Consider the following 17,536-nt stretch of genomic DNA (forward strand, 5'->3'; position numbering starts at 1 on the left):
GACTCCTTGCCTTCCAACTGCTGTGCTGCCTGCCACGATCCCCTTCCAAGTGCATTTACTGCGCAGCCTACGAAAGGATTAAAAACCGAGCGGCTAAAAATCAGGCTAGAGCTCTAGGCTGCTTGATCTAGACGAGTCGTTCTGTTCATTATTATGACCGTGTGATATACATGAATGCCATCTTAGTAAAAAAATAAAATGTTAAAACATCTGTACTTTTGGTCTATGCGTTTAGATTCGGCGCTCCTTTGCATGGGCGCGCGAGTAAATCTCGGCCGAGGCAGTGTTCAAAGGGGAAACCAGAGCAGGCCAAGTCCCATTCAAGGCCTATGCCCCCCTACCAGCAACAATAGCTTACAACTTGACGGAGTCCCAATACTTGACTTATTAAACTGTTTAGGTTTGTCTTATTAATAGGCAGCATTGCACTTGCTATTTGCCCTTATGGTGTATGCACAACAACAAAACAATGTTTGGAGCGCAGATAATCGCTAGCCAGCTAGCTAAGTAGCAAACCCAGCAAGCTGTTGTTGTCTGGATCCTTGTTCGTTCACTTGCCCACAGCTCACACCAACAGTCAAAATAGTGTTATATCCAGACGCGCTTACCTGTCCGTGGTGGATCCGTTAGGGTCAAAACAAACAGGAGAGACAGGACAAGGACGAAACTGCTGCTGTCAGCCTTCGGCCACATTTATCCTCCATTCATAGTAGTTAACCCACATAGAAAGAAAATAAACCGAGAATACGGAGCTAGCACACCCTCGCCTAGATCGAGCAACGGGAGGCCTAGCTAGCTAGCTATATACACGATTTCCTCGTAGACAGAAAACGTGGCTCATAGTGCAACTACTACAACTGTAAACACATATAGGTACAAACGAACTACTAGACTACTACATAATTTGATACCCGCGAAGCTCATGTGAGAGAACTAACCTGCCTAACATACCCACGAACAGAAATAAAACAAGATGGCTCCGTTCCCTCATCACAACAATCCCAAACACGCTGGGCAACCAATCAGTGTACAGACAGGGCGGGGTTACAGATTCATGCTATCGTTTCGATATTTTGTGATACATTGTTGCTTTTTCAGAGTGGAAGTGATGTAGCAGAGAGGTTCTATGATATGTGGAGCAATGTGTTCTATGAAACACGTGAACTTAATGTAAATAAATACATATTTTAACTTTTAGGTCAGAATTCTGATTTCTCAATTGTGAGTTTGTGATTTTTCTCCGAGGTGGGTTAACTAAGGATGCTCATTGGTCACTAAAACAGTGTGTGATGATTGGAAATGTGAATGGAACTTAGATCAAATGTAAATACAATGTGCTGCTGCGCTCCTCTATCTTGTCATACTGTACTACTCTCTGGCACAGCTTATTATATGACACACTTTTTTACACTGGACAATGGCAGTTTTATGACAGCCTACAATAACTTAAACCCTATGTTCTTCGACCGCATAGCTGAGCGACTGGCTACCGCCCAATGTAAAGCAAATAGATGTTGAAGAACTCCCCCCCCACACACACACACATACAACCACTATCCGGTAAAACAACTTTCTTACACATGGTGTGGAATTGACTGTTATTCAGGAGTGTCAAAAGCTGTCTAACGTTCAACTGCTGTTGTCAACCATTCAATGCAATTTAAACCCGCTGTTTACGCACATCAGGCTAATATACAATATTTGGCCAACGTTTGCATTCCTTTTGAGAATAGAACAGAAGGGCCTACAGAAAGATGAAAACAAAATTAAAAACACACATCCACAACACTTAAACTGATAAATACTTTATAAAAAAGACTTTGCATTTGTTTAGGCTCTGCACATTCGGATTCTACACATTCTGCAGCGAATATTATGACGCTTGGAATAGTATTATCAAAGATTCTTTTAATTCATAATGGACCATCTCTGGTATTATCTTTTATGACGTCGGGTAGGCAAGTAGGCCTAAACTTGGTGCGGAGAGCGTCACGTCAAATATTGCCCTGCGGGGAAATTAATTGAAGCCGTAACAGACATGTAATACCATCACCACAATCTAAACATTTTGTCAGGTAAAACGGCGCGCACAATGCATGGCAAGTAAAACCCAGCCTGCCCATCAACGCAGGTGCTCAGCGATGGACGAGTCTGTGGTTCTGAAGAAGTGCGGCTACGTATTGGGCAATGTATTAGGGGACGGGTCCTATGGAAAAGTGAAGTCCGCTTATTCAGAACGTCTAAAGACGAATGTGGCGGTTAAGATAATCAACAGGAAAAAGGCAGCACCCGATTTCTTGGAAAAATTCTTGCCAAGAGAACTGGAAATCCAGGCAGCCCTAAGCCACCCAAGCATCATTAAAATTTTCAAAATTTTCGAAACGTCAGATGGAAAAGTATTCATCGTCATGGAGCTCGGCGTGCAGGGAGACTTGCTGGAGTTCGTCAAGAGCAGGGGCGCATTACCTGAAGATTTTGCGAGGAAACTTTTCAAACAGCTGACGGCTGCAATCAAATACATGCACGACCAAGACATCGTGCACCGAGATCTGAAGTGCGAGAACTTGCTCCTGGACAAAGACTTCAATTTGAAAGTATCAGACTTTGGCTTCACAAGGCGCATTGTCTACGACGACACTGGGAAGATGGAACTGAGCAAAACATTTTGTGGATCTGCAGCCTATGCTGCCCCTGAGGTCTTACAGGGCATACCATACAACCCCAAGATGTACGACATCTGGAGCATGGGCGTGATCTTGTTTGTCATGGTCTGCGGCTCCATGCCCTACGACGACTCCAACATCAAAAGGATGCTTCGGATTCAGAAGGAGCACCGGGTGGACTTCCCTCGATCGAGGCACGTCCCTGGCGAATGCAAGGACATGATCTACAAGATCCTGCACCCGGATGTCAAGCGGAGACTGGACATCTGCTCCATCATGGAGCACCAGTGGCTGGGGAAGCACGGCGAGCACGGCAGACATCAGGACAGGCCGTCCACGTCCAAGGGAGGCAAACACGAGAAGAAGACGGAGGCAGACGCCGCCTCTACGGCCTCTCCTCCAGCCAATGCCACTCCAGCCGATGCCGCTCCTGCCTCTTCCTCAGCCAAGGACCATGAGAACCATGATGGACCTTCCACCTCCACTAAGACCGATGCTGCTGGCAATGTGACGTGATGGTAAAAAAAAGACACACAGCTTTCACTCATACAATGTTACAGACAATCATCCATTTAATGAAAATCACTCTACTGTAAAGATAAGTCATCTTTTACAATAGTCAAAACAAGTTCTTGTCAAATATACTGTATATGCTGAGCAAAAATGATAAAATAACTAAATGAAATAAAATCTTAAAACAAAGGAATATAAATTACTTAAAGTACTCAAGTACTTAAAAACACTTATGTGTAGAAAGTACTCGAAGTACATATTAAACAAAAAACCTTTCAAAGAGATATTTTCCGTAAATATCCCACTAAAATAACATACATACAGAAGGGTTTTGCCCATAACACGTTGCAACTTATTTTTCTTAATCTGAACTCAGTGGACACCTCTATCCACCAAGACATTCAGGTGTTCTACAGTTTCAGAGGAGGAGAAGGAGTCTGTTCACTCAAACCACAGTTTCTATCCAATCGGTTGCTGCGGACAACATTGTTCCTCAGACAGTTCTGTTGAGACATTTGCCACACATGGCAAGTGAGGCTGCCTTCCAGATAAGACCATCAGGTCTCGTTCTACATTGCCACAACGCCACATTCCAGCAATGTTTTAGACAAATCGCTTGCTCAGAGTCCAGTTTTGGCTTTAGTCTCTCATTGCCTGGGCAGTAGTACAGACAGACGTCACATACTGCTCTTTTAAAAGAAGTCAGAAGCAGCTTTCCTCCTCTTAGGCAGCTGCAGAAGGTCGTCTGTGATGGAGGCGGGATCTTGCGATGCCGGAGTGCGGGCCTTGGAAGGTGTCGGGGTGCCGTGTGGGGTAAGGGGTCCACCCAGTGGTGTCTTGGAGCCGGAGCCCCGGTGTGAAGGGGAGGGCGTGTAGCTGGCGCGGAGGGCTTTGTCCGTGTACTTGCTGGAGGAGCGGTTGACCAGCTTCTGCAGGGCCGGCGACAGGGCGGCCGGGGTCAAGCCCTTTGGTGTTAGACTGTAAGGAGGGTAATAAGAAAAACATCAGGGTTACTTATCTGATACTGTTTACACCAAAGGTGTGGAACCTATGTCTCAAGGGCCGTAAAGCTGTTCTATCCGGCTCCCAATTTAATTTGAATGTTATGCAGCTTCACATGAATTATGAAATATTTTGTAAAGGAATCTTAGAAATTACATTTTCAATACAATTACATTATACAGTGCCCTCCATAATTATTGGCACCCCTGGTTGAGATGTGTTTTTTAGCTTCCAATTATTTTTTTTTTTTTCTAAATAATATGGGACCTTAATGGAAAAAAAGAGAAAAATCCAACCTTCAATACAAGTGCATTTATTCAGTGGGAAAAAATCCCACATAAAGAAATAATTGTTTGACATCAAATAATGTGTGTCACAATTATTAGCACCCCTGGTGTTAATATTTTGTACAACCCCCTTTTGCCAACAAAACAGCACCTAATCAGTCCCTCCAGGATTTTGCACTGGGATTTTGTGATTTTTGCGGTCAAAATGCCTGATTTTGTGGCGGCATTTTCTCATTTTTTGCAAAGATTTTGCGGCATTCTCTCATTTTTTGCAAAGATTTTGCATCCCTTTCTGGGTTTTTTTGGTAACTGAAAACCACAATCAGTCTAAGCAGGCTTAAGACAAAAGAGAGAGATTGATTCAGAAACACACTTCCTATATAATAGAATAATAAAATATTGTCAAAAACTGTCAGAGCGTCTTATTAGCCAGTGCGTCCAATGTGTAAAAAAAAAATCATGGCCGCGACACTCATAAATCTCTGTCGATATTTTAGAACGACTTCGGGGGAAAACGGGACAGCGCGTTATGAAAAAATACTTGTGGGTATAGCCTACCACTAGGCCTAATGAAGAGCGTCGCGGGGTACAGTAGCCAGGCTGTATGGAAGCGTTACAATGTCACCTGTTGGAAGACGCGTCTCTCTCTCTCTCTCTCTCTCTCTCTCTCTCTCTCTCTCTCTCTCTCTCTCTCTCTCTCTCTCGTGCTCGTATTGCAAGCTGTTGCATATTATTTGCTTGATGCAAAGTTGTGATGGCATACACGCTCTCGTTGACATGGTTGTGTGCATGGTTGCATGGATTCGCAAGACTTTATTGCAATAACACAGTGAAAGCGTGGAAGGGCCGTTCACTTCCTATCTCGGTGTCCTTGACTGAAACAAGTTGCAAAACTCCACACTTACGAAACCTTTGCGATCGGCACTACAGTGATTGTTATCAGAAGGCTTGTGCCTACGCATAGACATAGACCCTTAAATTACAAACATTAGCGAACATTGAAAAAAGATCAGACAACGACCGTCGGGTAGCATTCTCATGAAAGCGACAGGGGAGAGTGGAGAAGTTCCGCAAAAATGTAGCCTAACGTAAGATGTTTGCTACTGTGCGACAGTACCGCCACTATTTCATGACTGCATACACTTCTTCGTCATGGATAAATGGGCAACAATACTTTGTCCACCCAGGATTGCACTGAAAAGTAGGCTACTGCTGTTAAAAAAAAAGGTCATGAGTGTGCAGCACCGACGCCTGCGTGTAGCCTATGTGTGAGGGAGGGGAGGAGAGACGCGGAACAGCTGAGATGAGGGTCGCGACTTCCGAAATAGCAGGCAATTCTTTTTCAATGTTTCAGTGACATATTAACAAAAATGCTTCGTATTGGTTTCCGTCTCCGGTGGTATTGTAGTCACATTTTTATTTTTTTTTGACGAAAATATAAATCAATAAACTGCACAGAATGTTGAAATTTTGCGGGAAAAATGCGGCTTTACAGGAATTACGCGGCATCGTGAAATTATGCGGAATATCATTGAATTTGCATGAATCCACGCGATCGCTGAATCGCGAAAAACTGGAGGGACTGCCTAATCTTCTCCTATAATGTTTCACAAGATGGGAAAAGACAGAAAGAGGGATCTTCAGCCATTCCTCTTTGCAGAATCTCTCTAAATCATCCAGAGACCTGGGTCCTCTCCTCTGTACTCTCCTCTTCAGCTCACCCCACAGGTTCTCAATGGGGTTGAGGTCTGGGGACTGAGATGGCCATGGGAGGAGCTTGATTTTGTGTCTGGTGAACCATTTCTGTGTAGATTTGGCCATATGTTTAGGGTCATTGTCTTGCTGAAAGACCCAGTGACGACCCATCTTCAGCTTTCGGGCAGAGGGCAACAGATTTTGATTTAAAATGTCCTGGTATTTCAAAGCATTCATGATGCCATGCACCCTAACAAGGTTCCCAGGGCCTTTGGAAGCGAAACAGCCCCACAGCATCACTGACCCACCCCCATACTTCACAGTGGGTATGAGGTGCTTTTCAGCATGCGCATCTTTCGTGGTACGCCAGACCCACTTAGAGTGTTTTTTGCCAAAAATCTCAATCTTGGTCTCATCTGACCAAAGCACACGGTCCCAGTTGAAGCCCCAATACCGCTTGGCGAACTCCAGACGCTTGCGTTTATGATTGTGAGTGAGGAAAGGTTTTCTCCGTGCATGCCTCCCAAACAGCTTGTTGGCATGTAGACAGCGCCTGATGGTTGATTTGGAGACTTTGTGACCCCAGGATGCTACCATTTGTTGTAATTCTGTAACAGTGAGCTTTGGAGATCTTTTGATTTCTCTTACCATCCTCCTCACTGTGCGTGGTGGCAAAATAAACTTGGGTCCTCGTCCAGGCTTGTTTACCACTGTTCCAGTTGTTTTGAACTTCTTAATTATTCCTCTCACAGTGGATATGGGCAGCTGCAGTTGAGTGGCAATCTTCTTGTAGCCTCTGCCTGACCTGTGAAGGTCGACGCACATCTGCCTCACTTGTATGCTGTGTTCCTTTGTCTTTCCCATGTTTAAGAGTGGATAAGAGAAATGGCCTCGGTGTCACGTCATATTTATACCCCAGGGAAACAGGAAGTGATGAATTACTAATTAAATGTTCCTACATACTCTGGTAAACTTTGTAAACTACTGTAGAAATGACAGAAATGCTTCAATTATATGTATTTCCTGGGAATTGTTAAGGGTGCCAATAATTGTGGAACAGGTGATTTAATGAAAAATAATTATTTTTCAGTCAGGGATTTTTTTATTTTCTTACAATTCATTTGAGTTGAAGGCTACATTTTCCTACAATTTTCAGTGAGACAGTATTCTTCTGCAATAAACACTGAATTTATTTTAAGGCTTTTAACACATCTCAACCAGGGGTGCCAATAATTATGGAGGGCACTGTATGCAGGGGACCTAGAGAAGGTGGGTTCTATTTTAAAGGTGGCTGCCTTCATTCAATATAGGCCAAAAGTGCAGGGGGAAATCCTAGCTTGTGTTCGTTGTACGGCCCTCTGAGGAGTTTTATGGCCCTTTCAAGGAATTTGAAGTGGCCCCTCGAATGAAAAAGGTTCCCCTCTCCTGGTTTACACAAAAAGCCCTGCAAAAGCATGCTGGAAAACGTGTAAAAGTGTCAATATCATGCTAGGCTAATTGTTCCTTTTTTATTTGTCTATAATGCAATAGTAAGTCAAATTGAATGTCCCTAGTTGCACATGGATTGTTTGGTGAGTTATATATTGTAGTAGTTCAGATACACCGCGCTCTTCCGTGTGGTGCGTCTCCAGTTGAATAACTTGGAAGGTGAAAAAGTGTATCGCACTCTGGTTCTTCTTTTCTTCTTTTTTATTATTTACATAGCAGCAGAAGTGTAGACAAACGAACCCGAGTGCGATCCACTTTTTCACCTTCTGAGTTATATATTGTGGAAGCAGAGAAACCCAGTCTGTGGCAGTGGTCACTACCAGGCAGGCAGGGAAATCATCAATGGCTGATTGTGTACACAAACACAGATGTGTAGGGGCAGGGCATGTTATCTGTACTTGGAACAAATACCAGTTGACAAACTGACAGTGAGCATGTCTCACCTAGCCAGGTTTTCGGTGACCTTGCGCAGTGCCTCTTGTTTCTTTAATCGGTTCTTGGCTGCTGCCTCGTTGGCCATTTTCAACCCCAGACGCTCTCTTCTTCCTGGCTCTGGAATCTGTGGGTGTGCATATTGGTTAAGTTATTTTTTTTCTTTTCTTTTTTTAAAATAAAAAAAAAAACAAAACTTTTTGGGGGGTCTTTTTAGACTTTCCTAGTGACATGACAGTAGAGAGAGAGAGACAGGACACCTTTTTTTTGGGAGAGACAGACAGGGAAGGGTCAGCAAAGGACCCAGGCCGGAATCGAACCTGGGTCGCCGGCATCGGGCCGGTTAAGTTGCTTTTTGAATATCACCACTTAAAAAGCCTACCCCACCATCTGAAATGGCCCTGTCTGCTGTACATGGACAAATTAATGTCGTTGCATCTTATTTATCATAGTGAGATATTTATTGATGTCCTGCTTTAATCTATTGGTTTACCATGTACAGGCTTCTTTAAAGGGGCTATAGGTACAGCACCCCATTTTAAGTATATTTCTAATTACTTTTTTGAAGCAGACATTTAAATGACATACACATGCAAAAGCTAGTATGTGTTGATGCCAACTACAATTTGATATTAGAGAGTCAAACATGCTATAGTGCAAGGGTTGACATCAACCAGACCAGCAGAAAGAAGATGTATCTTACCTTGAAGGAAGGGCCGTGATTTCTTTCTATGTAAGGAGTGTCAGAACCTTCCAGACGAAACGGTGTACTCTCAATCTCACCCCATGTCATGAGTGGAGAGTCGGCCACACCTAGAGCAAAACGTAGACCGAGGTCACATACAGTAGGTAGGTATACAGCGACCTGTGTTACAGGGGTCTTAATACTAGTCAGCATGACATCTAAATCAAGGGATAACAGCAGAGGTGTTCTGCACAGCAGAAATTCATATGCACAAAATGAACTCTGCTCATCCATAGCCCAATGCACAAACTCGTCATGCCTGAATATTGTGTAGGCCTCCCACGATTTGGACATTGGTATTCTTTGTACCAATATAGGCGGTACCAAACAAAACAAAGAGTACCAATGTCCAAAATACAGAGGGTGGGGCATGTAGAGGACAGCAGTATATTATACCACCCTCTGTATTTTGCCATGTTTGTGCTCTTTGTAAGCTGCTCAAATAGTACAAAAGTATCTCGTAAATGCCATGTAATGATGTGTCTGCTTAATTCCAGCCACACAAACAAGCGCTACTTTAGAAGCACCTTCACAATAAAGATTATTCTGAATTTGAACATTTTTATATACCACAGCCAGGTCTCAATTTCCATGCATGGACATGAGGCTAAGGAATAAGGGATGGGGGCATCAGGCATAAGTGTGTGGATGAGAATACAAGTCAAGTCAAGTTAAAATTGTATTTGTATAGCATAGCACATTTCAGACACCAATGCAATTCAATGTGCTTCCTTCACATGAAATAAATAAGTCAGAGAAAAACAAAACATTAAATAATTAGAATAAAAAGAAAAAAACATATTAACCCCCCTCCCACCACCCCAAAAAACAAAACAGAAGACATTAAAACAGACCATTTGTTATAATTAGAATAAAAAACTACAGTCCATACCAGGTGCTGGTGAGGGAGTTCCAACGTAGCTATAGCCATTCATTTGAGGAGACTCATGTGGAAGCAGGTCTTTCCCATCAGGCCCAACCTTGCCTTGTTTGTACTGGGATGAGAAAAACACAACATGGACAAATATTATACGCCAATTAGTCATCCAAGTGATGCAGACTTAACCCATTGGTGCCTGAAGCACCTGCAAAAAACACCTGCTGAATGCCTTGGGAAAGTTGCCCTCAGCCTATAAAAACACTAAATATCTTAGCCTCTGATGCCTCTGACTCAGCTGTAACATACCCACATTTTTATTAAAAAAGCGAAAATCTCAAGAGACCTGAATGCAGCGTATATGTGTCTCCAGGCACCAAAGGTCAAACAACATATATGAGTGATCAGGCTAACATGGGTTGAATCTAGAAAAAAAACGTAACTAGTATGCATGAGTGAATTAGGAGTTGTTCATCAAGCATGGTCTAAACTACCTGTCAGTACATAGCTACATGGCGTCCCTGTGTGTGCATTGAGTACAGTGTACCCGTCTGTGCATTGAGTACAACACACTTGAATGGAATTGAAAAATTGAAAATTGAAAACCCAATTTTTGCCATAGACTTCAATAGAATTGGGCGGGATTCTTGTAGATTTTGGATTCATTGAAAGGATGTTATTTTCAATTCCATTCAAGTGTGTTGTGCTCACGGCACAGACAGGTACACTGTACTCAATGCACACACAGGGACGCCATGTAGCTATGTACTGACAGGTAGTTTAGACCATGCTTGATGAACAACTCCTAATTCACTCATACATACTCCGGTTTTTCTGCTAAATGCCATTTTTACCCGCACACGGCCATCCTAAGCAGCCCAATTGGGCGGGAAACAGCCCAATCTGGCAACACTGTTGTGTACCTGTGCGTTGAGAGCAGCAGCCTGCTGAATCTGGGTCTTGTTGAGGGTTTTACTGAAGGGGTCTCCCAGGAACCGGGTGTTCTTGTGGACCACCTCCCGCGGCTTCTTGAAGACAGAATCGTCCTCTTTCACACCTATTATACAAGCAGAGATTTTCATTTCATTTACTGTTTATTTAACAGGGACAGTGCACAACATAAAATTGAGCCAGATTATAGTCCTAAGGCTAATTTTCATCTGCAGTCCCTGGACAGGAAGGTGTTAAGATAAAAAGGGATTAAAATTAATAATGATACAAAAATGTGACAATAATACAATGGGTGCACTATTTGCAAATAGGCCAAGTACATAGTTAAAAAAACCAAGTACTACAACAAAACACACCAGATATATGATAAAATAAACAACAAGACACAAAACACAAGCTCAATGACTAAAAATGTCCACAGTGCTGCCCCGCTTTGAGCCATTTCTTAAGACCTGATTTAAAACTACTAAGCGTATTGCTTTGCCTAATATTTACAGGGATACTATTCCATATCCCTACTGTTTTCACTGAGATGTACGAAGTAGAAGTAGAAACACTATTAGAGGGAATCTACCTGGGCAACTACATTGGAAACACTTGTGTATAAAACTTGTGTATACCGGTAAATACAAAATATAAAGATAAGTTAGTCAAGTTTTATTTGGTAGGGACAAATATATAGCATGTAGTATAACAGCCAAACAGCAAGCACCATAGCGTTTATAGCCAAAAAAATAATTTCCAATGCCTGTCCCTAGAAGAGCTTTAAGTACAAGTATAAATATAAAATAAGATCATGTTCTAGTGTTGTAATTACATGGGCAACAGTCATACATTATACACTTTTTATTACACAAAAGTATGATTACTATTACCTTGTAACTACTACCTGGTACATTTACTACCTTGTATTGTTGTGTTACAAAGCTTATGTTATGGAGGACTGACGTGAGTAGACCCCAATGATACAGTATTACATTACATTACATTATATTACATTGCACTTAGCTAACGCTTTCAGTTTTTCAAAGCGACTTAGTTATTATTTGTGAGGGTATTGATTACAGTCCCTGGAGCAGTGTGGGGTTAGGTGCCTTGCTCAAGGGCACTTCAGCCATGGGTGGAGATGTAGGGAGAGGTCAGGGGGGATTCGAACCTGCAACCCCTTGATTGAAAGACCAACTCTCTAACCGCTAGGCCACGGAGTATAGAAAATTAACAAGACAAAAAAAAGTATGCATGCGTCAAATGAATGCTTACCTTCAGGATAATACATGAGGGCGTTCTTGGCCTTGTAGACCCATGTTTCGAGTCCTGCCTTGGTGCACTCGATGGCCTGTTGCTCCGATGAAGGTAGTGCCAGGTTCTCTTCATGGCGCTTTGAAGGATAACAATACCATGATGTGAGGCTACAGTCACTTCTGGAATCAAATTTCTCTGCACTTCCAACCATAACAGAATGCAAGGCGCAAATAAGAAGAAAAGCATTCTACTACTGAATCTGTACGGTACAGAAATATACTGAAGGGTTTACAGTAAGGAGTGGGTGGAAACACGGATTAACAGAAGAAAGAAAAATCTGCACACTGTTGCTGCTCACCGATTTATTGAACACAACGTTTCGACGAAGACCACTTGAGGTCGAAACGTTGTGTTCAATACATTTTTTTACGCACGTTTGTTTGATCCAGTTTTACTGGATGTGCGCGCATCACCTACACTACTTTTGGAAGACACGGACTAACACATGCCGACAGTTTTTGAGACAGAAACCGAAAGACATGCCTGTGTCCCTCTGACAACTGACAGTGAAATGCAATAGTGAATCTTTTTATAAAGTGTGATATATTGTAACATCTGGACAAAATTGCAACCTATAGATAGGCTTCCCCATCTTCAGACATTTGCGCTGTGAGGAGGGTGCAAGACGCTAAGCAGCCAGTCACATTAGAGCCTTTTTTGAGTGACATCCGTTTCCAAACAATCAGAGACTGCAGAAGGATGCTCAGCTGCGTACGCACACAGGAAGTTGCTAGAATGTTTGTATCCAAGAAACCTACTGTATGTATAGCCTTGAGGGATTGGAATAGGTAGGCAGTCCAATGAGCACCTGTTGGAACTGCTCCCCTGTCTCACAGTCAGGTATACCTCATCATGAGATTCACATACACGAGGAGTGCGTTACAATATGCGACCTTGCCTCCTCCACTTGTGCTTGTCTCCTGATACCAGGAAGTAATGATGACATCACTGACAACAGCATTATATTTCAATATCTTGCAAAAGCTCAATTGTATAGTCTTTTTCTCATTTGCAATTGGGATGGTAAATGAAAAACAGTCCCTCAAAAGTTGTTGTGGCTGGGCTGACAGCTGGGGAACTTTATCGTTTTCTCCACGGAGGAGGGGCCAGGAGGCAGGACGAGGAGACAAGCACAAGTGGAGGAGGCAAGGTCGCATATTGGAACGCACTCCTGGGGTTCTTCTAATATGCAGACTCCCGTCCTCCCTCGCCTGCTTGTGGCCTCGTGATGACATCACAGACGACAGATGTTTAATTCCATATCATGCAAAAGTGTAATTCTAGTGTCATTTTCTCATTAGCAAAAGTTGTCTCCCAAAAGTTGTTGAGGCTAGGCCGACAGCGGGGAAACTTTATTGCTTTCTCCGCAGAGACGAGGCGTCAGCAAAACGCGAGGCCACAAGCACAGGCTGAGGACGGGAGTCGGCCTATTGGAAAGCGCTCCAGGGCAAATGGAACCAAACTATTAGCCTGATTATCATCAACGTTCAAATCTCTTCGAGACTTGGTCTGACCAAGAGCATAACAATTAACATTTCCCAAACGGCATGGTTGACCCGTCTCCCTTGGTTTGCTTACGGTTGTTTGCTTACCGACAAAGTGGGAGGAGTTCCCGTATTTTTGTGGAACTTAGAATTCTACGTGCATTGCTCTTGACCTGACTAGTTGCAACGCTGAAAGTGTTTAGTCACTAGGGAGGGCACAGCCTGGCTACCAAAACTATAGCCTTGAGGGACTGGGCTAGGTGGGCGGTCTAATAGGCACCTGTTGGAACTCCTCCTCCGCCTCGTAGAGCCAGGCGTGCCGCAGCTTCTCCTTGTCCCTGGCCAGCTCCATGATCTGCTCGAAGGAGGCGTTGTCTTCGCTGGTGTTCTTGGCTAGGAAGCGGTCCAGGGACGGCAGCTCCTTCTCCTCCTCTTTCTCGCCGTCCTTCAGCCCTGAGCACGACAATGAAATCCTTATTACTGTTATTTGTCATTTTAATTAGCATTATTCATTAAGGTCAAACACAAGCCATAGTTAAATAATAATAATAATAATAATAATAATAATAATAATAATAATAATAGATTGGTTTTATATAGCGCTCCTGAACATGACAATAAAATCGTTGTTACTTTTATTTGTCATTTTAATTAGCATTATTCATTAACCCATTGTGTCCTGGAGCGACATATACGCTGCATTCAAGTTCTTGAGATTTGAGCTGTTTTATTATAAATGTGGGTATGTTAGAGCTGATTGAACACATTCTAGTGAAAAATGAAATGCAACTTATTTCATGTTTTTCTGTGCTTCAGAGACTGAGATAGTTAGGTTTTAATAGACAGAGGGCACCTTTTCCCAAAAAGGGCTTAGGCTAAAATGGGTTAATGCGACATTGACAGAAAGGATGCTGTTAAAAAATGTCACCTCAAACACGACAAACCACATAAAACAAACTTGGGACATCACCATTGGACCAATCACAATTATTACGTGCATGCATTAGGTAAACCTTGATGAACTATGTGGCACCTTAATTCTGAAACATCTTACAATACAATACAATACAACATGTATTTACATAGCACAGCATCACAACAATGAAGTTGTCTCAAAGCGCTTTCCAAATACACATACATACACATTCCCACACCAGCTCTGGAGATTGCCACACGGCACCACATGCCCGGGGCTCATGTGAGAAAGTGCACACACACCCGCACACAAAAGACAGTAATAATGGGTCAAAGACGTGCAAAATGGAATTGCCATTCAGTGTAACGGATACCTTCTGCTGACTGCAACGGTAAAAAAAACCCATGATTTTTAAATTGTTTCAAGTGAATGGATGACAGCCGAGGCTTTCATGAATTCACTGGAAAAAATAAATAAATAAAAAGAGTCATGTTTTTTACAGTTACAGTCAGCAGAAGGTATCCGTTACACTGAATGACAATTTCATTTTGCACGTCTTTGACCCTAATAGTACCACAAAAAAAAAGATTTTGCTGGAAGCGACCGTAATATAGCCTGATTCCTTTACACCAAGACCTAGCCTACTATCTCACCATAATCTCCTTTCATTCCAGATCTGCCTTTGCCAACAGAGGATGACGGGGATGAAGGCCCGCCCACTGGAGTTTCAAATGAGGAAGGCGTCACATCTGGAAAGAACCACAACAGCCAACAATCAGCCAATCAAACAACCAAGAAGACATAAGCAAACGGACATCGCATGACAACGGATGACTATCAGTTCTCTACAGATTTGACATCAATACGTTCCTCTACTCAGGAAAATAAATGGATCTCCAGGGTGTATTTTCATGAATTTTCTAATGATGTATAGAATAAGCTAGTGTGAGAGAGTGGATGGCACACTGTCCATAACCTCGAAAAAATATACTTAAAGGGACACTGTGCAAGATTTTTAGTTGTTTATTTCAAGAATTCATGCTAACCATTCACTAATGTTACCTTTTTCATGGATACTCACCACCACCACCACCAAATTCTAAGTATTCATTATGACTGGAAAAATTGCACTGTTCTTACATGAAAAGGGGGATCTTCTCCATGGTCCGCCATTTTGAATTTCCAAAAATAGCCATTTTTAGATGCAAACATGACTGCACTTGGGCCATACTAGAAAATATTAGTTTATTACTTCGTAAACTTTCATGAAAAGATCAAATTTGGCAGTAAGCTGCAGTTTCAATGAGCAGCATAGTTGCAGTACCTTTTTTGCCAATTCCTGCACAGTGTACCTTTAATTGCTTTTTAAACTGCATTGTTTCGATACACTAGTGGGATCTTCCTCAGACGATGAGAAACATGGTCTTGCTGAACAAGCCATGCGTTGTATTCAAGGACGCCGGAACAAGTGGTGGTGCATTTTTTTCTGAATTCTTTATTCCTTTACAATGCTACTGATGCTGCACTCATTCATTTGTTTGTTTGTAGTAAAAGTCGAGAAAGCCTTCTTTAGGGAGCCCAAAAGTGGGGATGCAAATGCACCATTGCATCCACCTTTGTGTGCAAAAGCGACTGCCTGCCAGAAAAACGACTGACTTCATAGACTGTCCCCCTGTAACTCTGGACTACAGAGGGTCAGCTGCTTCAAATTCACTATACATACACCTGCCAACCCCCACTGTCATCTCAGAAATGTTGGAGAGTATTGCCCTTCGCAATCCTGACATACAGGGGGCAGTCACATTCTTGCAAGGCGTTGCGAGAATGTGACTGTGCCCTGTAAGCCAGGATTGCAAAGGGCAATACTCGCCAAAATGTATGGGGTGATAGTGGAGGGTGCCAGGTGTATGTACAGTGACTTTGGTATAGCTAACTCTAGTCCAGAGTTACAAGGGGGCAGTCTGAAGTCAGTCGTTTTCTGGCAGGCAGTCGATTTTGAGCACAACACTGGCACCTATGGTTGAACTTAATGTAAACAAACCAGCCCTTCTTTTCTGGAACTTACATGGCATATTGACGCGCGGGGTAGATCGGTTTGAAACCGATCCGTATTTGATGGCAATTTCTCGCATCTTCTCCAAATCCCCATGTTCCTCAGCTTCGAGGTAGTCCTTTTGAGCTTGCAGCTTCGACACATCTGGAAAGAAGTCTCGCGTGATGATCTTCTCCAAACCCTGGACGCCAAAGAAGCAAAACCAATTGAACATGCATACGCCAATTTGTTTAGATTAAGGCACATTTCTGACATCTAGCAGAACACCGTACACACTTTAGCACTAACTGAACTGAGAATCACATTACTTTACTTGATAACTGTGTACTCAATCTCACGCCTATTAAGATTCTTGAACTTGAAGGGCCCTCTACCTTGATAGTTGTGAATGCATGTATGCACATGTGTGTAAATGTTATGAGTATGGGATTGGTGAAACGGGTGGTGTATGTGTGCTGCTGAACGGCCTGCTTCCCGTAGGGATGAAATAAGAGGCATCTATACTCTACTTCTCTCCATCATCCAAGTAGGTTCACAAGCATTGAATAGATTACGTTTAGAATCATGTTCAGAACTCTTAGAATCACACCCTATGGCATGTGGCAGTGAAGCACAATTTAATACCATCTCACAAACTACAATTGATATTGGTAATGATGATCATCAAGGACGAGACTGCGTGGAAATAACTAGCGTAGCCTATGACGCATGTCAACTTCATAAGCTTAGCGGACAAACGAATAGTTTCCTGTCGTTCAGTACAGATACCACAACGTCATAAAACAATTAAAACTTGACATCTTACATCAATGTACTGCTCTTCATCAAGAACTTTTCTTTTTGATTTCTTCTCTTCCTCTGTGGGTTTTCTGATTGCCAGAGCTAGTGAGGAGTCGGATTTGTCAGTCTTCACCAGAGCTCCCTCCATTGTTGCGCTTGGCAAGCTAACAACACAAGGCCAAAGACCAGCGTTGTAAATGCTGGGAAACTTAAGTTTTACCTCAAACCTATCTGTCTAAACTTAACTATTAAAATATGAAATGATTCCAGCGGTTAATATTCCCGTCGAATGCTCTGTCCGTCTCAAACTGTCCAAACGTTAGCAAGACGAAGCAAACCTCCACCACC

General features: G+C 42.7%; 3 protein-coding genes across 4 annotated transcripts in view; 1 reads left to right on the plus strand and 2 right to left on the minus strand.

Annotated features, from left to right (window-relative positions):
• dgcr2 (DiGeorge syndrome critical region gene 2) overlaps positions 1 to 972 on the minus strand; it is a 30,662-nt gene extending 29,690 nt beyond the window's left edge. For both annotated transcript variants that reach the window (XM_063210800.1, XM_063210799.1), the window contains exon 1: positions 609 to 972. In XM_063210800.1, coding sequence (XP_063066870.1) covers positions 609 to 693 — 85 coding nt within the window. In that variant the 5' untranslated portion in view covers positions 694 to 972. The remainder of the gene's footprint in view (positions 1 to 608) is intronic.
• A 976-nt stretch (positions 973 to 1,948) lies between these two features.
• On the plus strand, positions 1,949 to 15,261 carry LOC134458473 (testis-specific serine/threonine-protein kinase 1-like). Its single transcript, XM_063210803.1, has 2 exons — positions 1,949 to 3,181; positions 15,030 to 15,261. Exon 1 carries the CDS (start codon positions 2,097 to 2,099, stop codon positions 3,177 to 3,179), a length of 1,083 nt encoding a protein of 360 aa, XP_063066873.1. The 5' UTR covers positions 1,949 to 2,096; the 3' UTR covers positions 3,180 to 3,181; positions 15,030 to 15,261.
• Positions 3,229 to 17,536, minus strand: ess2 (ess-2 splicing factor homolog). Its single transcript, XM_063210804.1, has 10 exons — positions 17,214 to 17,536; positions 16,421 to 16,589; positions 15,009 to 15,104; positions 13,720 to 13,892; positions 11,914 to 12,031; positions 10,626 to 10,759; positions 9,718 to 9,820; positions 8,784 to 8,893; positions 8,092 to 8,207; positions 3,229 to 4,154 (listed from the first exon to the last, which is right to left on the minus strand). Exons 1-10 carry the CDS (start codon positions 17,334 to 17,336, stop codon positions 3,869 to 3,871), a joined length of 1,428 nt encoding a protein of 475 aa, XP_063066874.1. The 5' UTR covers positions 17,337 to 17,536; the 3' UTR covers positions 3,229 to 3,868.

The sequence above is a fragment of the Engraulis encrasicolus genome, chromosome 11 (genome assembly GCF_034702125.1).
Source record: "Engraulis encrasicolus isolate BLACKSEA-1 chromosome 11, IST_EnEncr_1.0, whole genome shotgun sequence".
Lineage (NCBI taxonomy): Eukaryota > Metazoa > Chordata > Actinopteri > Clupeiformes > Engraulidae > Engraulis > Engraulis encrasicolus.

Bases quoted from the DNA above. Each gene is read 5' to 3' on its own strand.
- LOC134458473 (XM_063210803.1), top strand. From the start codon at position 2,097: ATGGCAAGTAAAACCCAGCCTGCCCATCAACGCAGGTGCTCAGCGATG.
- ess2 (XM_063210804.1), bottom strand. From the start codon at position 17,336: ATGGAGGGAGCTCTGGTGAAGACTGACAAATCCGACTCCTCACTAGCT. The intron at 9,821-10,625 runs GTACACAACAGT...TTCTCATCCCAG, and splicing joins CTGCTGCTCTCAACGCACAG to TACAAACAAGGCAAGGTTGG. The intron at 4,155-8,091 runs GTGAGACATGCT...CCCTCCTTACAG, and splicing joins GTCACCGAAAACCTGGCTAG to TCTAACACCAAAGGGCTTGA.